This window comes from Daphnia carinata, chromosome 10 (genome assembly GCF_022539665.2).
Source record: "Daphnia carinata strain CSIRO-1 chromosome 10, CSIRO_AGI_Dcar_HiC_V3, whole genome shotgun sequence".
Lineage (NCBI taxonomy): Eukaryota > Metazoa > Arthropoda > Branchiopoda > Diplostraca > Daphniidae > Daphnia > Daphnia carinata.
In genome coordinates, this window is record NC_081340.1 from 6,854,343 (window position 1) to 6,875,131 (window position 20,789).

A 20,789-nucleotide genomic window follows, 5' to 3' on the forward strand; every position below is an offset into this window, starting at 1 on the left:
CTGGAACTTCTCTTGAACAAAAGGTGCGAGATCGACTCGTAACTTTCAATTTTATCGACCTGTATGGTTTCAAGGTAAAAGTAGCGACGCAGTGGAAAAAATATTTAGAATAGCAAGGCGAAATAGACAATGTCACCTTGCCACGCATCATGAAATGCGTGAGCCTTGTATTTTCGAGGGGGGAGGGGATACCCGTGTCGGTTGCGGAAAACCTAATCCTCGCCAATTCGAGATGGTAATCGGTCTTGATGGTATATAAGAGCGGAAGAACGGACTCATATTCAACCCAATCCCGGCCAACGTCTTCTAGCGTGAACAACCCTTTAATTTTTAGAGCAAACATGAAGTGCCTTATGGTAAGTGAATAAAATAAAATTAAAACAAACAATAAACTAAATTCATATTGCAAATGATTGAATGTTTACATTCATGCTAAAAGATGATTGCCGCCTTGCTGATGATCTGGGCAACGATCTGTTTGGCTAATCCAGCCGAAGCCGAGGTGACCAAAGCGATTGACGGTGAGGCGCACGACTTGGTCGGAGACGAACACTTTCTCAAGAAATACAAGAAACACCGGGCCTACCATCCAGTCCCCGTCTATCGGCCAGTTTATCACCCGGTACCTGTTTACCATCCCGTTCCCGTCTACCATCCAGCTCCGGTTCACTACAAGAAGTTCCACAAGGGTTAACTGGAATACACACTTCGTGGCATTCAAGTTTCTCCAGTGAATAAAAACGCACAAAAACAAAAAAAAAAAAAAAAAAAAACAGGCAGAGCTACAACTCAAACAAAAACAACCCAAAAAAATGTCGAGCTTTCTCTGCACAACGTGTACCATTTCTTTCACCTGTCAATCACCGTTGCCAACTTGTTACGGCACAATGTGCTTCAAGTTATTTGTACTTAAAGGGAATTCTTTTTTCGCTCTTGATTTTTTGTTGTTGAAATACACGCTTTTGTAAAGAAAGCCTTTGCGTGCCCTCATGTTATGCCAACAATTGGGGAAGAAAAAGTGGCCTCATCTGCAGCGGCCATTGCATTATGCCGAGATATTTTAGCCGACAGTTGATGAAATCGCAGAGAAACTTAAAGGGAGAGATTAGGCAAAGCAGATGGCCAATATGCGTGAAAGGCACACACGAGCTTTCCAATTTCTGTACAGGAAATGTTGGCAACTCTCAAATGTAGTGAAAGTTCCCTCGAAAAAAACAACAACAAAATATCTTTCTAGCAACGAATTCGGTTCGTTCGTTTTTTTTTCTTTTCTTTCGATGTCAAATGGATTACAAACCGGACGACTAGTCGATTTTCACTGGACGCAACAACAGTTATAAGATTTGCACGGGATGATTTCAAGATGATAAAAACCTTAAATAAAAAAAACTAGCTTTCGACGGATGATCTCATTTGAATGACGTGTGTACGACGACACCATCTGTTCATCTCAAAAAAAAAAAAAAAAAAAAAGGAAAACAAGCTGTGTTGGTTTTACACAAATGTACGTTGTAAAAAAAAAAGCTTTCATTTTCACTTGAACTATTCGGCTGTGGAAAACAATTAGCTCAAGGCCGCCAGTCTTCCATTAAAAATCTGTTTCGTTTTCCTAGTTTACCTAAGTTGCCTATCCAATTTCCAATTAAAAAAAAAAAAAAACACAATTTTTCTTTTCATATTTTCTCCTACTTTGATAACAAACAAAACAAACTAGATACTCGCCTACCTGGTCTTTTAAAAGGATAAATTTCACGTTAAAAAAAAAAAATAATAATAATTAAGTAGCAAGACGAGTGTCCAGCCTGTTAAGTCGTGCGATGTAGCGACATTCTGAGCCCCGGCAACTTCATCTATGCACTTCTACGGAAACGCAGAGAGGCAGGCGGAGAAAGGGAGAAAGAGAGAAAGAAAGGGAAGACGAACGCACTGTTGAACGAAAACTCGCTTTTTTTTTTCTTTCGTCCCTGCAGGCAGTTGTACAGTATAAAAACGCAGCGATGCTCGGTAAATAGCCACACTTTCTTGCTTAAACATCTAGCGACTACTACCACAAAATGAAGCTCTTCCTGGTAAGTCTTTTTTTTTCAATTCGAAATATTTGATGGTTTCCCAAAATCCCCGATTTTTAATGTTTGTCTTGTTTTTATTTCGCATTGATAGCTGATCGCAATCTTCGTCGCAATAGTGATGGTCAACGCCGTGCCTCTGCAAGGCGAGAAGGGCGAAACGGCGATCATCGCCGACGATTTGGATACGGCCGAGATGTTCGCTAAGAGTTACGGCAAACCTAAAGCCCCTAAATCGTCGTACGGTTCTCCGCAGAAAGCCAAGAAGGAGAAGGCACCTAAAGCATCTTACGGCTCTCCGCAGAAAGCCAAGAAGGAGAAGGCACCTAAAGCATCGTACGGTGCACCCAAAGCCAAGCCTCAGAAGGAGAAGGCACCCAAATCATCGTACGGCAAACCGAAGAAAGAAAAGAAACCCGACTCGTCCTACGGTAGAAAATAGAACTTCAGACACGAAGTTCAGCTGCACGATGATGTGTGTGTTTTTTTTTTCTTCTTTAAATCTTACACGAGTCCTGTTGATGATTGACCTGTTTTGTTATACGGTGGATAACGCGCTGTGCCGCTATCCGATTATATCTCCATTTCTTTTTTGTTCTTTCAATGTAACGCTCCTCGTTTGAATGATTCGCTTCCTCACGCATTTTTCGTACGATACTTGTCTGTTGTCAAGTATCACCTCTTTCCTCTCACGTCACGCTCAATTCAATGCTAGCGTTCCATTTATGTAAACCACTTATCTTTTGAGGATGAAATATAATTTTTTGAAAATGTGAACGCTTCAGCAGTTACGTATTTATGAATAATCAAATAATACTACGCGTTAACTACTAGCCAAGTGCGGCCGAGTTACACGTTTGAAAATCCCGCTATATTTTTTAATGATCGATCATAAAAGTCTGTAAACGCGTTCACAAAGAAATGAGTGCTCAATGTTCGGTTTAATTTTTTACAATTAAACGAACGATGGAGCGATAAAAGAGAGAGCGAATGAAAAAAGAAAGTTAGGCCGACGCAACTGGATATACCGCATAAATAAGTTTTAAACAATGGCCAAAGTTTGATGGTAGGTTTCACACGACCTTGAATTCAAGAGGAAAAAAAAAAATACATTTGCATCTTTAAGACCATGTAGGGTTTCGATGGCTGATGGCTCGAGATTAGTCAATGAGGTTTCCACTTCGTCCAGAGGAGCAACAAGTTAAGTTTGTAACAAGATATGGCTATCATATGAAAGTTTGTATAAAAAAAAGGTATTTTTTGTTATTGTTGTTGTTGTAAGGGACCAAGGGGAAAAGACCTATGAGTACTCTGGGAAAAGACCAACAACAATAACAAGTTTTAAAAAATGAAATTCAAAAAAAAAAAAAAATTATGATAATTTTAGGTCTTGTCGTACAAGTCGTTTCATTTGCTTTCCCCTCGATAAATAAACGATGAAACATTTGAATCAAGTAATATTAGAAGCAGATTGCCCTTCAACTTTCTTTCATGTCTCGATCGGAAACGAAAATGCTCAAATACATCCTTCAATCATTTGGGGCAAAAAAATCGTGTAAGTTTCAAACTATCGATATCTTTTTGGAATTTTTGGCTGCATAGAAACTATTTAGATCATTTGTTGAGCTTGAGATAGCTACAACCCCACCGAGACATTGATCTCTACATCTCGATGGGGAAAAAAACAAACGGATAAAAAAGGATCTATAATTATCGCGACAAGTGACGGTGTTGCATGATTTAAAATGACCCGGATAGGTGCCCCAGCGTCTTACGTCAATCTCAATCTAGTTTAAACAAGTGATAAAAAAAAGCATCTGAAAATACGCATCACAAAAAACCACAGCGTCACTCGGCTAATGAAGCTCGAGTAAGCTGTTCGTAATTCAAGTAAGTAATCTCATTATTATTCCGTTCAAACAATTAACAATAAAATAATAATGAAACTAACCTCTAATAAAGACAAAGGAATGAAGATATCACAGAGCTTGCTTTTCGTCCTCTTGATCGCCGTTTGCGCGGCCTACGACAACGGCCAATATGACGGCCCTGATGAGGTGGAGTTACGTCTACTCGAGCCAGCTGTCGTGCCGGACCCGGTCGATGGAATTAGCCGTTGGTGGTACACTCCATCCCGGAAGGCCCATATCTATCGCCCAAAGTACCCGAAAAACATTGAGATGCAGCCGAGACAAGGAGAAGATTTGCGGCTACCAGGAAACATTTTGCCTCGCCTCTACACTGTCCGCCTTCTACCGTTCATTCAAGTGGGCAACTGGACAACCGATGGATACGTCGAAATCCTCGTCGATTGCGTCATCTCAACTGTCAACATCTCCATGAACAGTCTTGATCTAACCATCGATCTAACTTCTATAACGGTACTACGACAAAAATGAGAATAGATATTTTTAAAGAAAATTTAAGCTGATTGCGTAAATTGCAAAAAAAAGGTAACGGATGAACAGACTGGCAATCCGATTAACGTCGTCAATTTCATCGATGAACAATCGACTCGTGAGCTCATTACGATCCAAGTGTCTCAGCCTTTGACAGTCGGTAGACAGTACAAGATTACCATGAAATTCATTTCGATTTTGAACGCTCTGTTGGCGGGATTTTACCGATCGTCTTACGTCGAGAACGGCGTGACCAAGTAATAAAAAATAAAATTTAATATAAATAAATTTAACGAGCCCGCTAAAATCATCACCACAGGTATCTAGCCGTGACTCAATTTGAAGCTACCGATGCCCGCCGTTCTTTCCCTTGCTTCGACGAGCCCACCATGAAAGCTAATTTCACTGTCACGCTCGGCCGTCCGGAGACCTGGACTTCTACCAGCAACATGCCACTGATCACCACCGAGCCAATGTACGTATTGATTTCTAAACAAATTTAACACACAAAAAATTCCGAAATTCAAAAGAAGGGAATTGAAATACAATTCATTGTCTGTAAAAATTGAAATGGCAACGAGGTAGTGATGGAATGCCTGGATACGTTTGGGACAACTACCAGACTTCAGTGATTATGTCCTCGTATCTTGTGGCTTTTATGGTGTCGGATTTCATTGGCATTCCGGCAGAACCGGGACTCAGCAACGTCGAGTTCCGCATTTGGGCCCGACCGGATGCCCGCAATCTTACAGAGTATGTATATAACATAATTTTTTCTTTCTACTTTATCGCGTAATAAAAGCTGAACTTAACGCACAAAAACATAAAGTTACTCACGAGATATCGGCCCACGAATTTTGGAATTCTTCGAGAGCTTCTACAACATCGACTACCCACTACCCAAACAAGATATGGCCGCCATTCCGGACTTTGCCGCAGGTCCGTCTATTTATTTTTAGAAAATCCCTTTAATTTCAAAATCCCTTTTTTTTAATTACAGGAGCTATGGAAAATTGGGGTTTGATTACCTACAGGTACAAGCGATTCAAATTATGGCAAACATTTAAGGGAATTTTATTAACTAAAATTGTATGCAGGGAACAATATCTACTCGTAGATCCCAACACTGCTACCGCACGTGCAATTCAATTGGCCGCAGTCGTGAGCGCTCACGAACTCGCTCATCAGTGGTTTGGCAATTTAGTCACAATGGATTGGTAATACTTTTTTAAAATTCAAATCAGGGTAAACGAAATTTTCTAATTTCCTTCTCGTGGGGGGGACTTGAAAAAAGGTGGAACGCTTTGTGGTTGAACGAAGGATTTGCTTCGTACATGGAATACCTCGGCACGGATGCGGTAAGGAAAATGCGGACAATTAATGGAATTATTTAAAAACAGTTGAATCAAAAGGAATTTTATATGGGCAAGGCTTCAGGTGAGGCCCAAAAAAGGTGCAAGTGAAAGTTCTCATCTTTAACAAGCGTAAATCGATCGTAATTAATCAGAATTGAAACTAGTTTTTTTTTTCCCGACAATTTCTAAAGAAGAAACATGTCTAGCCGCACATCATCTTGCATCTAATCTTGATAGCAAAAAAAAAAAAAAATGGAGAAAGTTGATTGGAAATTGGAAACCTTTTCCGGACTGTTTTACTTTGACAAATACGAAAAACACGTCGTCACGTCTAAGAAAAAAAAAAAAAAAAAACTCGATTTTTACCTAAAAAAAAAAAAAAAGAAGAAGAAGAATGAAAGAAAGAAAATGCTTGTTTTAGTGCCTTTGTTAACGTGGAGAAATCAGGGCAATTTGCAGCCATTGTCAGCACAGATATTTCTTTTAGAAATTGTCTATGACACAACTTAGAGCGTAAGCTTATGTCACGTATTCCACTGCCTTAGGTGGAGCCGGATTTCAAGATGAACGACCAATTTATTCTGGAAAATTTGCAATACGTTTTCGGCATCGACGCGCTGGAGACTTCGAGACCCATCAACATCGAGGTCAACACACCCGCCGAAATCAATTCCATGTTTGATGCCATTTCCTACGAGAAAGGTTCGTTTGGCCCAGCAAGGATATACCGATTGAACATCACTCGTTTCAAAAATAAAATGAAATTTCTATTCGATTTTTTTTAAAGGGTCCTGTGTCATCCGAATGTGCGCAGATTTTATCGGTTTCGAAACTTTTCAACGCGGTCTGACTCGTTACCTCAACGACAAGTAAAGAATTTCTTTCCCTTTTCTAAAAAAAAAAAATAATAAGATTGCGAGACTGCATTCGTGGAAATTCAAATATACTTTTTTCTGTGTCTACAATGGCAATAGTGCTTACGGCAATGCTGGACAAGACAACTTGTGGGCCGCTCTCCAAACTCAAGCTGACTCGGAAAACGTCCTCCTTCCAGCAACTGTCAAAGAGATCATGGATACTTGGACGTTCAAAATGGGTTTCCCTCTCATTACGGTGACTCGAAACTATCAAACGGGCGGCGCCACCGTGACTCAGGTTCGAATTTGTCCAAACAAGACGAATGCGCAGTTTCAATTATAGAATGAAAACAAAAACAAAACAAAAAAACGAAAGAGAAAATGCGGTAAAGTCAAAGACCCTCGAGCTGATCAAAAGAAACTTTGCATCCCCGTTTATAGAACCGGTTTTTGCTGCGCAAGAGCAACGACTCCACAGACCCAACTGTTTATCAATGGTGGGTCCCTCTAACGTACACCAGTGACTACACTCAGACACCCAGCAAAGATTGGCTATCAGTTGACGAAGTCAGCAAAACTTTGCCTAGCTTAGGAGCCGCTGCTAATCAATGGGTCGTCTTTAACGTCGATCAACAGAGTATGTGCTAAATGAGATGCAATACTTTTGAGCTCTTTTAGTTAGTGGATGATTTTTTTTTTTTACAATGTCTAACAGATTATTACCGAGTGGCTTACGATGCCGTCAATTACGGGCTCATTCGTGATCAGCTGATTGCCGATCATCAACGCGTCTCCGATAACAATCGAGCTCAGCTACTCGACGACGCCTTCACGTTGGCTTTGACAGAGTTGATACCTTACAGCGAAGCACTCGACCTCACTTTGTACCTGAAAAACGAACGAGATTACGTGCCGTGGCACGCAGTCCTTTCCGAGCTGAATTACATCGATATTATGCTTTACAATTTCGCAGAATTCCCCAACTGGAAGGTACTCATCCCCCTATTCTTTTAATCCATTGGATGGTTGCCTAAACTGTTTTACGATTGGCGCAGAATTACATGACTAGCATCGTCGAGCCTTATTACACGGCCATCGGGTTCCAGGAGACGCAGGCCGATCCTCATTTGATTAAATACAGTCGCATCGACGCCATGAACTGGGCATGCAGATTGGGCGTCGCCGATTGCGTCCAAAACTCGCTAAGCACGTATGCCACGCTGATGAGCCAACCTGACAATCTCGCCCAGTAAATTCATATTCAAAAGATTATTCTAACGCAGCTATTTAAAATTACTTTCGGTTTAAAAAAAAAAAAAAAGGATTGTTTCGCCGAATGAAAAATCAACAATTTTACGAACTGCTATCGAAAACGGCGGCCAGGCCGAATACGATTTCGCTTTCAATCAATACAAAACGAAAGGAGATACAAGCTTCTTGGTTGCCATGTGCGCTAGCAAACAAGCTGCTGTGCTTTCAGGGTAATTAAAAAAAAAAACACAATCAAAATTCGCTAATGGAAACGCCATGATATAAAAATGGGGGCAGGTTGCTGGACATGTTGCTGGACCCCACTTCAGGAATTTTGAGGTCGGACGTCAACCTCGTCTTCAACAACGTGGCAAATAATCCTATCGGCAATGAAATCGCACTTGATTTCTTGATCAATAGATGGGACGATATTCAAAACGCGTAAGTGAAAGAATTTTAAAAAATATTTGTTTACTGAACGATTGATTGTGAGTGGGGAACTGTTAACAGACTTGGATCTACTTACTTCGGCACTTGGTATCGCTACGTTTGCACTCGCCAAAACACACAAGCTGGGCTGGACAAGGTACGTCGACAATCATTTTTGCAAGTAAATTACTGATGAAACAACTGTTTCGTCTTGCCTTAGCTAATTCAACTGCGTGACGCCCACCCGCTCATTTTGGGTAATTCCAACAGCGTCAAACAAGGACTACAAACGGTCGAATCAAACATACAATGGGTTTCCCTCAACGAAGGGGAAATTGGCATCTGGCTGGCCGGCCATCAAACAACAAAGGATTTCGAAGCCATTCGCCAATAAAAACAAGATGGTTTCCACGTTTCTGTTCAATTCGTGGAGAGTGTTTAACTCTATTTTCTGTTACATTAGCAATAGGATAGCAAATTCAATATAAAAGCAGGGTAAAAGTACTTTCAGCAATTGGGAAATCCCCACCGTTTCTAATAAGCAAGAAAGCTAAGCTTTTATTAGCCAACAAGACATTATTTCAGAAAACAGGCAATATTTTGCAATAGAACAAGGTCTTCCGCTTGTCTTAAGTTACACATCTAATTCCCCGTAACAAGGTCTGCAATTACTCATAACTGGTTGATAAAACAAAAACTGGTAACAAAAAGAACAAAAAAAAAAAAAACCAACATGGAAACCAAAAACAGCTGTTTTATCAGCCATGGTTCAACACAGCCTAGGGCTGGACAATTTAATTTGATTAACTGGGCTTCAAAAAAATGATTTCATCAATAGAAAGCTAAACCACTACACAATGGGGGTTGTATAATTTGGAATCTGGAATTATTTGCAGGAAGTGTAAGACTTTTCATCGACTCTATTCAATGTTCAAAGCAGCCCAAGGTTAAATCAAACTGGGCATATGCTGTGATGACAAACTATGATAAAAACGTCAACAGCACAGGTTTTGAACGAAGAATTCATGGAAGGGCACGGTCTGAAAAAACCTCGCAACGATTTCTAATTTCGGCAGACATGTCTATACGAATGATTTTCTGAAATATTTTCGAACCGAATAGTTTGACAAATCCAAAACAAAAAAGTTAACGAAACGGGTTTCGATTTGTGTCCAAATGTAGAGTCAGAGAGTTTTATAAATACGAACAGAGTGAAAAGAGAAATACTTTTCGATCGACACATGAAAAACGAAAGCAAGGAGAACTTACTACTTGATGTTGGCCACGTTGAACTCTCACCACTAGACGTTTGCAGCTTCAAATGGATGGGCTTGACGACGGTAAAAGCTTGACCATGATCTTACACTGACTCGTTAGTTTTAATATTTTATTTGAATTGTACGTAATTGTTTTAATTTATGTTGGCGACAAGGATCAGCCTAAAACGCCGACGCGGGAAGACGACTAAAAAAAAAGTGCGCCTGGCGCCTCACCACAATGGGACAAGCAAAACAACGTTGCGATTTTGTTTTGGAAAATTCTAGATCATAAAATGAATGATTTATTTTGGCGAAGATGTCATTATTTGCAAATGGCAACATACTGTTCTTTGTCTAATTGTTGGAAAAGTGGGAAGGATATAGTCGCAGGGCAGAGATTAAGTTATTATGAACGGACAAGAAAGTGGAAAAAATTAATTGTAGATATGTTGATATGATTAAAGGAACATTGAATGTAAAACATTTTGAACCAGTAAAGTTAATCGAACAATTACAAAAGGGTTAGAAAATGGTTTTCTGGCACGTTAAAACTCATTCAATTCGTACATTTCTTTTCTTCGAGTGGTTCGGTTCAGGTGCGGTAATGCTTACGTGACTTAGCCGTGCTTCTAAAGAGATTATAGTTGGAGATGATAGTTGGAGGTGTATTTCTAGAAGCATATCCAACGTAGACCTTTCTAAAGATAAATTGTTTGGTGACTGGTGATGAGGGGAGATGAAAATTTTGGAAGCCTTGAGTGATCGAAACCCAAGATGGCTGCTTCCCCTTTTCTCGGCAGTTTGGACAAAAAATGCCTACCCCTCCTCCTTCAATCATTTAAGCGTCCTTCAGAAACTTTTTGCTAATCGTTTTAACATTGCAGGTAACAACAAACGACTGCACGTAAAGGTTGGGTTCGCAAATCGTTGCATAAATGAGTAGACATTGCCTTAAGTCTCCCGCTGCTTTCTGGCTACTGCCTTACGGAATCGACATTCATTTTTACACGTAAGAAGTACTCGAGCTAATAAACACAATGTCCACTGCTACAATCTAAAAGTATTTCTATTTTTCCCGCAGGTTTCTCTTTCATTTCACCTGTGGCCGTGACCTACATCTTTTTCCAGGGTAAGAATCGATAAACTTATTGAACACACATACCAGACTGGGTATTAGTTAAGGATAGAGCTATGAAATGTCGACGCCATTCATCTGTTCGTTATCTGCACTGCAAACAGGATTTAACGCACATCTAGTCCATTTGCAGTGCAATAAAAATTTTAACGTCATGGAGAGCCGTAAAGTTGCTAGACCACATTGAGAAACCATAAGAATCACAGCTGTTCCACTTGCTAGAAATACGTTAACGAAAGTGAAACGAAAGGCCAAAAATGACAAAACCAGGTAACAAGTCATTCAACTAATCAGTTGACCAAGTTTCTTTATGACACGAGCACCTTCACGCGTACACAATATTCGAAGATGAAACTCAGTCTTCTGGTAAGCACTTCGCCTAATAACGAAAAGTGAGAAAGATTGCATTTGTTTTCAATGTTTTTACAGTTTGCCCAGCTGATATTTGGCTTCGTGTCCACCTCGTTTATCCAGCCCGTTTTTCGGAATGTCCCGAATTCTCATGGCATTCGCGTCCGACGATACGACCCCATGATCGACATGAAGTCCGAAGAGTTTCTCCTCTTGAAGTACTTTAAGTACAAATGGATTGCAAAGTGCTATCAGAAAGGCCAATGTCATAACGGTAACTTCAAACGTTACTAACGCGAAAGAGATTTTGAAATTGAATACCATAATTAATTTTTTTTTCTTCTAAATTTCAGATCATGGATATGAAAGGCAAAGTTACGGCTATTCCCAAAGTTCATACGGTGGTCATGGAGGCTATTCCGAAAGCTCCTATGGAGGGGAAAAATCGAAAGGAAAAAGTAAAGGCAAAGGAGGAGGAGGAGGAGGAGGTGGTAGCTACGGAGGAGGCGGAGGTGGAAGTGATGGCCACGGAATGCAATCAAAAGGTAAAGGAGACGACGGAGGTGATGGTTATGGAGGAGGCGGAGGTGGTAGCTACGGAGGGCAATCGAAAGGTAAAGGAAAAGGCGGTGGAGGTGGCAGCTATGGGGGAGGCGGAGGGGACAGTTACGGAGGAGGTGATAGCGGAAGCACATCCAAAGGCAAAGGCGGAGGAGGCGATAGCTACGGAAGCACATCCAAAGGCAAAGGCGGAGGAGGCGATAGCTACGGAAGCACATCCAAAGGCAAAGGCGGAGGAGGCGATAGCTACGGAGGCACATCCAAAGGCAAAGGTGGAGGAGGCTATGGCGACGGAGGCTATGGCGGCGGAGGTCATGGAGGGAAATCGAAAGGGAAGGGTAAAGGTGGAAGCTACGGAGGAGGATATAGTGGTAGATCAGGGGGTGGGTACGGTGGATCGGGTGGATCAAGCCGTGAGGGAGGTGGATCAGGCGAATCAAGCAGCAGCGGCGGCAATGGTGGTTCGTATGGATACAGTAACAGTGGCGGATCGGGAAAAGGCGGGGGATCCAGTGGATCTAGTAAAAGTGGCGGATCCAGCAAAGGGTGTGATTCAGGTGCGTCAGGCAAAGGTGGTGACTCGGGTGGATCTGGCAAGAGTGGCGACTCGGGTAGCTCGGGCAAAGCGGACGGAACAGGAGGATCTGGAAGTAAGCAAAGATAAATCGCTATCTGCCATTGTGGATAAGCACATTTCAATCTCAATTACTATGCATCAATTATACTTCCCTGTCTTTCTCATTTTGTTGTTATTCTTCGTAAGGATGTCCCAATCATGTCGAAACGATTTGAATTCTCTCTGCGTCCTCTTATGCATTCATGAATATTTAAAGCAAAATCATCTCTATTATATCTTTTGTTATAACAAGAGAACTTTCATCAAATAAAAATGTTACAATTTATTTTTAGAATCGAGAAAAGATAAGAAAAAGCTTTGCTTTACATCACCGCTTAGTTTAGGACAGGACGTGCTTGTTTTTCTAATTATTCGCAGAGTTTCTGTTTTGGAACAACTTGTCACCGTTGCTACGTGAAAGAACTTCCATCAAGACTTTTACCACTGATTTTTCAGCCAACGTAAAAGCTGTCGGTGATAGCAGAATGGTAACTTTGATTAAGAGAGTATCCTAACATTTCGTCTTTACGCATGAAAAGGAGAAAAGAAACTGGAAAATCAAAATGTAACCTACATTTCATTGTGCGACCTCGTCACTATGTCGCGTACACCCTTCACCGTACAGATTCAGCACAATGAATTAACTTTTACTGCGAACGTAAATTTTTTTAAATTTTTTAAGCATGGAATCGACTATACCTACCTGTTATAGTAATTGTACTTCTTACAGTATTTCGATTTTACCTTTAAAGGTTTTAGGAGAACACGTTTGTAGCAGCTATAACGCCCTTCAGCTGGAACTCATTTGCATATGTTTTGCCTCATAGGAAGTTGTCGAACATCAACTGGTATTTGAATACCTGAGCCTGTCATAAAAAAGAAAAGAAAAGCTACGTGCTAAATGAAAATGGGTGTGGATAAAACACAGCCTACACCCAGAGCAAGTAGAACATTTGCATTTTGAATAATTGCCAAGAGGAGAAACGTAAAGAGCCTTGACCCCTTTCCTTCCACGTTTCCACTCCCGGATTTTTCATTTTCGTAAATACTTTGTTTAGTTTCCGGAAAAGATGGCCAACTTAGGAAAAAAAAAAAAACCTTGATCGTGTCCACCTTTGCAAGCCTTCAATTCCGGAACTGAGTCACCAAAAACGAAGGTAAAAGAAAATCCTGAGAGCAATTCCTACGTCGTTTGTGAACAAGGTCGGTTGATAACGATGCTGATGACCGTAAATGTCTTCGACGATCGCCTAGTTCGTACCCAAACTCTTCGTGGCTGACATCAAAATTGTTGCGTAATCCCACTTTTTACTAGCACGGTGGATTTGAAGGAGACGAACGAGGCAGGATGGCAGTACCATGTTCTGTGGTAAGTTCTACCTTGAGATTCCTGCTATAGGTCGAAAGAAGGCAAGGCATGCGCTGTATAAAGCTTGCCGACTCCATTGGGGTTAGCATCAGTCAGCTACGGACTCTCTCGTAAGATTGAACGATTCTAAGAAATCGAATTTCACGCAGCATTTCAAGATGAAGTTTATATTGGTACGCATTCCCTATCAATCGCATTGTTTTAGTTGATCCTAATTTTTTTATTGTTTGAATTTCAGAGTATTCTGTTAGCCATGGCTGTCGTTGCTGCTTGCCAGCCCATTGGCGAAGCCCCGATTCCGGCTTCCGTTTCAGCTGAAAAAGTCGTTGTGGCAAAATCCATCGAGTCGAGTGACTCTGCCCAACACGATTTGACTCCAAATGAATCGTCTGCTAAACATTTCGGCCAAGGTGGATTTGGCCACGGACATGGATTCGGACACGGATTTGGACATGGACATGGATTCGGACATGGGCATGGACATGGACATGGATTCGGACATGGGCATGGATATGGGCACGGATTCGGACATGGATTCGGCGGATTAGGTGGATACGGAGGTTACGGACTTGGTGGATTGTATGGATTCCCTGGATACGGCTTTCCAGGTTACGGTTACGGACTTGGTGGGTTAGGATACGGCTTTGGCAGATAATCTGTACCATCACTAAAACTTTAATTTATCTAAGTGCCATTGATTTCGAGCAATGTATAAAACCTGTTCATGTAGAGTGCCAATACAACTTGTGTGTGACGAAATGTTTAGCATAGTTTATCATTTGTCTGACAAAAGGTATAATAAAAACGGCTACTGTCGGTTTTGATTGAACGACACGTCAAACTTGAATGTGACGTAACAGTGATTTGAAAATGAATTGAACGCGTGACTTGAAATTAAAAGAATTAGCCTGATTAACTTGTTGTAGTTGTCACAACTGGTGTAAATTTCACGATAAACGAGAGACTCGATACAATGTGTCACCACACCAAAATAAATAACGAATTAAAAACCAGCACGCAGAAATTAGCATGGAGAAATGCGTAAAGAATTCAAGCAAACTGGAATACTCAATGAAAAGCATTACGAAATAAAATTTGATGCATAATATTACAAACGTGTTACATTTCGACCTTAACCTGATTTCAACACCCAAAAAAATCTAATTCATTTCTAAACAGCCTACCAATGAATTAATTAGAAAGGATGCAATGTCCTAAACAAGAGCCGCTAAAAAAATCCCGCACGAAATCCTAAATTCTATATTTTTAATCAACATACAGCATCCACTAGGAAACGGAAAAGCAGCTAGAAGTCAGCCGTCAATAACTTGGTATTTCGCCTTTGGCCAAAATTGAAAAAGATCCTTGACCTGTTTATGTATTTTAGCCACCAGGATTTCCCATTGCAAAAACACGAGGCAGTTCGTATCCAGTCAGGTTTTCATATTCGACGTTGAATTTCCGATAGTTGCGTCACGTCTTCAAGTACGTTACCTTCGCAAGACTCGTAAGAAAAAATAGGAAATGAATTCAGTATATAAAGACAACGTAGTTGAGCTGAAATAATCCATCAGTAAAACGCTGACTCTCTTGCAAGACACCTACTCTTAAAAGTGATTTTACTCCATCAATTCCACCATGAAATTTATTCTGGTAACGTTCCAATCCAAAGTGCCATAAAGGACTGATTGCATTTCTATAGAGCTATTACTCTTTTTTCTATTTCCCCAAAAGCAGATTGCTCTCTTAGGATTTATGGCTATCGTGACTAGCCAGCCCGTCGATGAAGCTGGTGCTCCGCATGGAATTCCAGCTGAAGGAGTTGCCGTTGAAGCGGAACCTATTCACGACATGGAGGGCAGTGAGGCTGGTTTGAAACTTATCGAACACAAGTTGGAACATTGGCTGAAGAAGTGCTACAAAAAGGGAGGCTGCGGATCCGGTACTAACGCATTACGATTTGCTTCGTCAAGCACGTCAATTAAGAAATTTCTCTTTTTAAGGTTATGGATATGGTGGATACGGTGGATATCCTGCGTATCCATATCCAGTTCCCGTTTACACTCCCGTTTACACTCCTGTTTATCACGGCGGTTATGCCGCACCGTACGGTGGTGGTTATGGGGGATCTCATGGCCTTTACGGCGGTGGTTATGGGGGATCCCATGGCCTTTACGACGGTTACGGCGGTTATGGTGGTTATGGCGGTTACGGAAGCGGATACGGATACGGAAGATAAATTGAAAAAAAGTGAGAGCTTACGACGGTACGATGCATTAACTTATGACTCACGTAAAATTATCAAAACATTTCCATTTGAAAATGTGAAAGTGTTACAAACCAATACATTTGTTTCTTAAAGAACTAGCGTCGCATTTTTTATCATAGTTTGGATGGCGTAACTATTCCGTAACGCATGTAAATCACGGCTGAATACGCATCGTCCTTTAAGAAAGAGGGTAAAGTAACTCGATGCGATCCTTGTATGAGCTTAGAAAGTTTTCTTTGCATTATCGAATAAAAGTCGATGAAAAGAACAGAAAGCTTGGACAACAAACGCAATGACATCGTAACACTTGCCTCCTTCAACGATTTTTCTTTCACTACCATGAAGTTCTTTGGCGTGTGCTTTTAGCCACCCAGTGGTAGCACGAAAGAAAAAACGTGTGTTCCAACAACAGCAATCTGTGAAGCCTTGACCCGTTTTTATCTTTTAAGGAAACTTAAAGGATTTCCCTCTCCGTAAATGTAGTTATTTGTGTCCACCCTTTAGAGCAGGTTCTTGGCATGCATGATTATTTAATCTGCGCATGTTCAGCCTTTGGCAATATATCTTTTAAAAAAAGAAAACGTAACGTCCTCCCAGTCGAGTATACCTTTTCCAGTTAGCGAAAACGAAAGCCACGGCGAAAACAAAAAGAAGGCATACAGTCAACGAACTACAGCCACTAGAGTTACAAGCAAACATAACCTGCTCTTCCATGCAAATTTAAACAGAAACTAGTGGACTAATCTAATCGCGATCTTTCGAACATGAAGTCGTTTGTTTCAGTAAGTTGAAATACTTATTAGTTTTGTAAGTGTGTGTTTTCACGAACCTTTGCAAACAGGTTGTCTTGTTGAGTTTGGTCGTCGTTGGTGGACAGCCGGTAGAAGATGCTTCCGCCATTTCAGTGACTGGGCTGGAGAAATCTGTTTATGAAGAGGGCCCTTCCTTTGACCTGGAACAGAGTGAATCAGGCCTAAAGGTAATCGAACACAAATTGGAACATTGGTTGAAGAAATACTATAAACATCAAGACAAAAAAGGTAACCATGGCAATGAATAGGGCTTTAGAAAAACACTGATAATCAATAATTGTTTGAATATTTGTGTTTTCATCAGGTGTTAATGGATTCCCAGTTGCTGGCTACCCACTGGTTGGTTACCCTCTTGTTGGCTATCCACCTATTGGATTGCCTCCATTCGGATACGGCTACGGACTCGGCGGATACAGTTTGGGTGGATTAGGTGGCTATGGGTCGGGTTTAGGAGCATATGGTGCTGGATTGGGTGGCTACGGAACCGGAATAGATGGGTATGGAGGATTAGGTGGATATGGATTGGGAGGCTTAGGTGGATATGGAGGTGGATATGGAGGTGGATATGGAGGTGGATATGGAGGTGGATATGGTGGATATGGGGGATATGGTTTCAAGAGATAAACTAAAGCATGACATTATACATACACTGTTAAACATAATTCATCACCTGTTATTGTCACATTGACTTGTATATTATTACTTGCAAATACACATATAGTTTTATATTAAATAAATAGGTAACATACCATCAGCTTTTTTAAATTTGAGGTTTCACTCTCTTTCGGAGATTAACACGTCAAAATCACGTGTAAATTTATGGTTCCCCAACTGTCTAAACATAGCCCCACAGAAAATGTATTGGTCATTACTGTGCAGTAAAATTAGTCTATATTGAAGATTAGCACACCAAACCACAACAAAGTTTATGTAACACGTCACGTCAATCCTCATTTAAATTAACGACACTGATAATGAAGTGACGTGCAGATCACAACATGACGTAGTAATGAAAGCGAAAAATCCTTAAATGGCAAAAATTAAGAAGCCTTGTCTGACTAGTAAAACTAAAATGCGACATAAATGAAGTTATTTTTGGGCTGATTCAGTAAAAAATTTAAATATGCCCTCAAGATTCGATTTATTGGCATCGCCTTTTGTTTTTTACGTTAGGGAAAAATGGGCGTATTTTTCGGTTCATTTTTTGTTATGCACGAACAGCGGGAAGGACTCTACCTAGCATAGGTGTGGCTCTAGCTTTCCCAACTATTGTGGCTACACTGAAACAGGTTCTTCAAACATGATGTTCTTGTTCTAGTCTACTTCCAGCCTAACCTATAACTTCGAGGAAAGCAGGGGAAAGCAACGTCGCATTATTAGCATACATTTGCTCATCCCGACATAGAGAAAGCAGCGTGAAAGTAAAAATATATACGCAGTCTAAACTAGTTAAATCAACAGTTCACATCGACACAACATATTGTCTGCAAACATTACCACAGAGCAGCTGGAAACGATTATTCTTTGACATTAAAATACAGTGCCAGCTCGTCAATCAAAGAAAACAATGAAGTTCGTTCTCGTGGTAAGATCTAAAATTGCCAACTTTTATAATTAAGCTTCTAAACGAAAAGAAAGTTTAAATGTTTAATTATTCTCGACAGATAATCGTGTTGGACTTAATGACAATTGCTGGGAGCCAACGCGTCGTTCCAGCTGGATCTAATTTCCAACAAACAGTCGTTTCGCTTCAATCAGAGTCAAACGCATTTCACGAGACGAATGACAACATCCATGGTAACATTAAAGCTAAAACGCTGTTTAATTAATTCAACAACTAAAAATTCCCCCTTAAAAAACAAAAGCAATAGCCACTCATTACCCAAGACCTGAATATCCTCTCGTTCCAAGATTCTATCCTATCGCTGGATCAACTATGTTAATTGGTTATCCTCTGATTACGGGACGCGGCGGGATTAACGGACACGGCGGTTACGGTCGGGTAATTCCCATTCGTGGTTACAGCTACGGACGATAAAAACAAATCTAAACGTTTCACATTAAAATAATTAATTCGATACACTTGATGTGTACATCAACGCCAAATACAAATCGTGATTGATCAAAATATTTTAAAAAATTGTGTACATCCTTAATGCATTCAGTCGTATTCGGAGCCGATGGTGATGCTAACCTCTTCGGAGACGACGTTAGTCTTGTGATACCAAATATTGGTATCGAAGACAACTGACGAAAACGTTTAGAAATAAAAGTCCTCATTTAAAATAATAAATTTAAAAACTTACTGGTATCGCCAGCTTCCACCGTGACTTCCATCGATTGACATTGGTAGTGACATTCCGGAGGTGGTTCCAGTGACCACACTTTCTTCCCTCGGCATTGCGCTTGCCATGAAGGTAAGCTGACGTGATCAACCTTCGTTCCAAAACAAACGAGTAGCGATTGAGTAATCATTAAAACAATTCCTTGAGCTACATTTGCAAAGTAATGTGAACGATGTTCTTACGTGCATGTGCGCACCCAATCCGGCCGTCCCCATGAAGATCCAATCAGTTCGCGACGACTCGGAACGCTCGGGTAGAAAGTAAGGTCTAGAATAGTGGTTTCGCAAGATGTCGGCCGTTTCCGAATCGCAATTACTCCATCCGAAATACCAAGGCTGATTCGATTTACGATGTTCGCTCATCGTCAAAGCCTCTTCCAGCGAACGGAATTCCGTCTTGTACGGGAAGAATTGACATCGATGAGATCTGGATGCCAACGCGTTCGAATCTTTCGTGTACAGCTCGCTGAAGAACTCGTAGCTAAACACATCGACGGCCGTCCAGTTGGCCAGCGCATCTTTCACAATCACCGGCCGTCCGCTGTAAGCATAACTGCAATTACAATAGATTAATTCAAACGTTGAATACAGTTAGTAGTGATAGCAGACGAACGTCGATTCGAAATCTTCGGGACTGATGTGCTGGACTATGTCGACTTGATGAACGTCACGACAAAAATCGCAATCCACCGGAGGGCGGAAGACATTTTTCGTGTCGACTGGCATGGCCACAATGCACTAACCATTTCGAATATAATTAAATGTTAGGCTGGATTACATGCGCATAATATAATGCAATCGACCGGTTCACGTCTGCCATGTCGTAGCGAAGTTTGGCAGAGTAGAACTAACCTGGTCGTTATCGCGGCCGGCCAGAAATGCCGACAGCAAAGCCGAGCCGGATCGCCAAATGAACGGTGAGTAATGCGGTTGAATTACGAGCAAGAATGCCATCAGCGCTAGGATTGACTTGCAATCAACGCGAGACAGTGCACGTTGATTGGCCGCTCCACTTTTGCGTTTGAGTCCAATGCGGTTCAGCAGGTCCAGCAAGTTTCGTCTCGAAAGATTTTCCCATTGCTTCAAGTGACGAGCGTCCCAATACGGACATCCCCGTGGACGTTGGATTGTGTAAAACACAAAAATAAATCAAAAAATAGAAATAATTGTAGAATTTAATTCACCTGATCTTCGTTGAGCAGGTCTTTTACATAGAAAGCTGAATCTGTTCCAGACGGCTGGTTTGACATGTCTTGATGATATTTAGTTTGTTTTCTTTCAAAGAGGGGCGTTTTTCATTTGAAGAAAAATAGAATTCGAACAAAAAGTACGTGCAATGTGTTGCGGTAAAAATACAAAAAAACCTGTCTCACTCGTTTTTCTTTTGTATTTCGTTTTTACGAGTCTGAAAAAGAGAGAAACATAAAAAAAAAAAGAAAAGAAATGACGCCCTGATATCAGATATTCAGGACGGGTTTTCTTGACTGACACTCCTAACACGTCTGACGTCTCTTTTGAAAATGCCTGACCCTTATTTTCTTCTCGCCTTCGTTTACCGAGATTGATTTACTTATTTTTCGGCGCAGACGCTTTACAATGCCCACGCAAAACAGCCACTGTCGAACAAACCGCGAGAGATATGTCGACCTATTGTCATTTAAATTGAGCAATTGAAATGGCAATAGTCGAAATATTTTATTCGTGGTCGATGGTGGT

The 20,789-nt window shown here is 40.9% G+C and overlaps 9 protein-coding genes across 14 annotated transcripts; 8 read left to right on the forward strand and 1 right to left on the reverse strand.

Moving 5' to 3' along the window:
- The first annotated feature begins 210 nt into the window (after positions 1-210).
- Positions 211-973, forward strand: LOC132088421 (uncharacterized). Its single transcript, XM_059497382.1, has 2 exons — positions 211-356; positions 440-973. The coding sequence occupies exons 1-2, from the start codon at positions 249-251 to the stop codon at positions 692-694; spliced, it is 363 nt and encodes a 120-aa protein (XP_059353365.1). The 5' UTR covers positions 211-248; the 3' UTR covers positions 695-973.
- A 971-nt stretch (positions 974-1,944) lies between these two features.
- LOC130701073 (small ribosomal subunit protein bS16-like) lies at positions 1,945-2,843 on the forward strand. 2 transcript variants are annotated; one of them, XM_059497383.1, is made up of 3 exons: positions 1,945-2,069; positions 2,161-2,344; positions 2,393-2,843. In XM_059497383.1, the coding sequence occupies exons 1-3, from the start codon at positions 2,055-2,057 to the stop codon at positions 2,506-2,508; spliced, it is 315 nt and encodes a 104-aa protein (XP_059353366.1). In that variant the 5' UTR covers positions 1,945-2,054; the 3' UTR covers positions 2,509-2,843. The 2 variants fall into 2 exon arrangements, with proteins under 2 accessions (XP_059353366.1, XP_057379011.1); XM_057523028.2 differs by having other exon boundaries at positions 2,161-2,843.
- A 1,096-nt stretch (positions 2,844-3,939) lies between these two features.
- On the forward strand, positions 3,940-8,861 carry LOC130701036 (aminopeptidase N-like). Its single transcript, XM_057522978.2, has 19 exons — positions 3,940-3,956; positions 4,029-4,447; positions 4,520-4,722; positions 4,785-4,940; positions 5,051-5,218; positions 5,295-5,404; positions 5,466-5,499; positions 5,563-5,682; positions 5,760-5,823; positions 6,366-6,522; positions 6,608-6,689; positions 6,795-6,975; positions 7,119-7,314; positions 7,393-7,667; positions 7,733-7,926; positions 8,000-8,158; positions 8,226-8,369; positions 8,439-8,514; positions 8,578-8,861. The coding sequence occupies exons 2-19, from the start codon at positions 4,037-4,039 to the stop codon at positions 8,749-8,751; spliced, it is 2,904 nt and encodes a 967-aa protein (XP_057378961.1). The 5' UTR covers positions 3,940-3,956; positions 4,029-4,036; the 3' UTR covers positions 8,752-8,861.
- Positions 8,862-10,869: 2,008 nt separating this feature from the next.
- On the forward strand, positions 10,870-14,407 carry LOC130701048 (keratin, type I cytoskeletal 9-like). 4 transcript variants are annotated; one of them, XM_059497233.1, is made up of 5 exons: positions 10,870-11,117; positions 11,181-11,376; positions 11,456-13,264; positions 13,338-13,821; positions 13,887-14,407. In XM_059497233.1, the coding sequence occupies exons 1-3, from the start codon at positions 11,100-11,102 to the stop codon at positions 12,325-12,327; spliced, it is 1,086 nt and encodes a 361-aa protein (XP_059353216.1). In that variant the 5' UTR covers positions 10,870-11,099; the 3' UTR covers positions 12,328-13,264; positions 13,338-13,821; positions 13,887-14,407. The 4 variants fall into 4 exon arrangements, with proteins under 4 accessions (XP_059353216.1, XP_057378977.1, XP_059353214.1 ...); XM_057522994.2 differs by having other exon boundaries at positions 11,456-12,753; positions 12,819-13,821; XM_059497234.1 differs by having other exon boundaries at positions 10,871-11,117; positions 11,456-11,620; positions 11,684-13,821.
- LOC130701379 (holotricin-3-like) lies at positions 13,807-14,303 on the forward strand. Its single transcript, XM_057523336.1, has 2 exons — positions 13,807-13,821; positions 13,887-14,303. Exons 1-2 carry the CDS (start codon positions 13,807-13,809, stop codon positions 14,301-14,303), a joined length of 432 nt encoding a protein of 143 aa, XP_057379319.1.
- An 817-nt stretch (positions 14,408-15,224) lies between the features above and the next one.
- LOC130701069 (shematrin-like protein 2) lies at positions 15,225-15,902 on the forward strand. Of its 2 annotated transcripts, none has more exons than XM_057523023.2 (3): positions 15,225-15,301; positions 15,386-15,590; positions 15,652-15,902. In XM_057523023.2, the coding sequence occupies exons 1-3, from the start codon at positions 15,287-15,289 to the stop codon at positions 15,885-15,887; spliced, it is 456 nt and encodes a 151-aa protein (XP_057379006.1). In that variant the 5' UTR covers positions 15,225-15,286; the 3' UTR covers positions 15,888-15,902. The 2 variants fall into 2 exon arrangements, with proteins under 2 accessions (XP_057379006.1, XP_059353150.1); XM_059497167.1 differs by having other exon boundaries at positions 15,259-15,301; positions 15,383-15,590.
- A 640-nt stretch (positions 15,903-16,542) lies between these two features.
- On the forward strand, positions 16,543-17,466 carry LOC130701068 (acanthoscurrin-2-like). The gene is made up of 3 exons (XM_057523022.2): positions 16,543-16,699; positions 16,759-16,957; positions 17,034-17,466. Exons 1-3 carry the CDS (start codon positions 16,682-16,684, stop codon positions 17,351-17,353), a joined length of 537 nt encoding a protein of 178 aa, XP_057379005.1. The 5' UTR covers positions 16,543-16,681; the 3' UTR covers positions 17,354-17,466.
- Positions 17,467-18,154: 688 nt separating this feature from the next.
- LOC130701075 (uncharacterized) lies at positions 18,155-18,859 on the forward strand. The gene is made up of 3 exons (XM_057523030.1): positions 18,155-18,314; positions 18,394-18,526; positions 18,595-18,859. Exons 1-3 carry the CDS (start codon positions 18,297-18,299, stop codon positions 18,765-18,767), a joined length of 324 nt encoding a protein of 107 aa, XP_057379013.1. The 5' UTR covers positions 18,155-18,296; the 3' UTR covers positions 18,768-18,859.
- LOC130701051 (uncharacterized) lies at positions 18,768-20,677 on the reverse strand. Its single transcript, XM_059497152.1, has 6 exons — positions 20,265-20,677; positions 19,926-20,166; positions 19,687-19,811; positions 19,257-19,626; positions 19,036-19,165; positions 18,768-18,976 (listed from the first exon to the last, which is right to left on the reverse strand). The coding sequence occupies exons 1-6, from the start codon at positions 20,321-20,323 to the stop codon at positions 18,891-18,893; spliced, it is 1,011 nt and encodes a 336-aa protein (XP_059353135.1). The 5' UTR covers positions 20,324-20,677; the 3' UTR covers positions 18,768-18,890.
- Positions 20,678-20,789: the final 112 nt, after the last annotated feature.

What these genes read in the sequence shown, in the direction of transcription:
- LOC130701036 (XM_057522978.2), top strand. Translation starts at nt 4,037, where the DNA reads ATGAAGATATCACAGAGCTTGCTTTTCGTCCTCTTGATCGCCGTTTGC. An exon ending in CAAGCTGCTGTGCTTTCAGG is followed by an intron (nt 8,159 to 8,225) that starts GTAATTAAAAAA and finishes AAATGGGGGCAG; the next exon opens with GTTGCTGGACATGTTGCTGG. An exon ending in TGGGACGATATTCAAAACGC is followed by an intron (nt 8,370 to 8,438) that starts GTAAGTGAAAGA and finishes AACTGTTAACAG; the next exon opens with ACTTGGATCTACTTACTTCG.
- LOC132088421 (XM_059497382.1), top strand. Translation starts at nt 249, where the DNA reads ATGGTATATAAGAGCGGAAGAACGGACTCATATTCAACCCAATCCCGG. An exon ending in CAAACATGAAGTGCCTTATG is followed by an intron (nt 357 to 439) that starts GTAAGTGAATAA and finishes TCATGCTAAAAG; the next exon opens with ATGATTGCCGCCTTGCTGAT.
- LOC130701068 (XM_057523022.2), top strand. An exon ending in TAAACATCAAGACAAAAAAG is followed by an intron (nt 16,958 to 17,033) that starts GTAACCATGGCA and finishes TGTTTTCATCAG; the next exon opens with GTGTTAATGGATTCCCAGTT.
- LOC130701075 (XM_057523030.1), top strand. An exon ending in GACGAATGACAACATCCATG is followed by an intron (nt 18,527 to 18,594) that starts GTAACATTAAAG and finishes AAAAAACAAAAG; the next exon opens with CAATAGCCACTCATTACCCA.
- LOC130701069 (XM_059497167.1), top strand. An exon ending in AAAGGGAGGCTGCGGATCCG is followed by an intron (nt 15,591 to 15,651) that starts GTACTAACGCAT and finishes TCTCTTTTTAAG; the next exon opens with GTTATGGATATGGTGGATAC.
- LOC130701051 (XM_059497152.1), bottom strand. Translation starts at nt 20,323, where the DNA reads ATGTCAAACCAGCCGTCTGGAACAGATTCAGCTTTCTATGTAAAAGAC. An exon ending in GTAAAAGACCTGCTCAACGA is followed by an intron (nt 20,167 to 20,264) that starts AGATCAGGTGAA and finishes GTATTGGGACGC; the next exon opens with TCGTCACTTGAAGCAATGGG. An exon ending in CCGGCCGCGATAACGACCAG is followed by an intron (nt 19,812 to 19,925) that starts GTTAGTTCTACT and finishes CGAAATGGTTAG; the next exon opens with TGCATTGTGGCCATGCCAGT.
- LOC130701048 (XM_059497231.1), top strand. An exon ending in GAAAGGCCAATGTCATAACG is followed by an intron (nt 11,377 to 11,455) that starts GTAACTTCAAAC and finishes TCTAAATTTCAG; the next exon opens with ATCATGGATATGAAAGGCAA.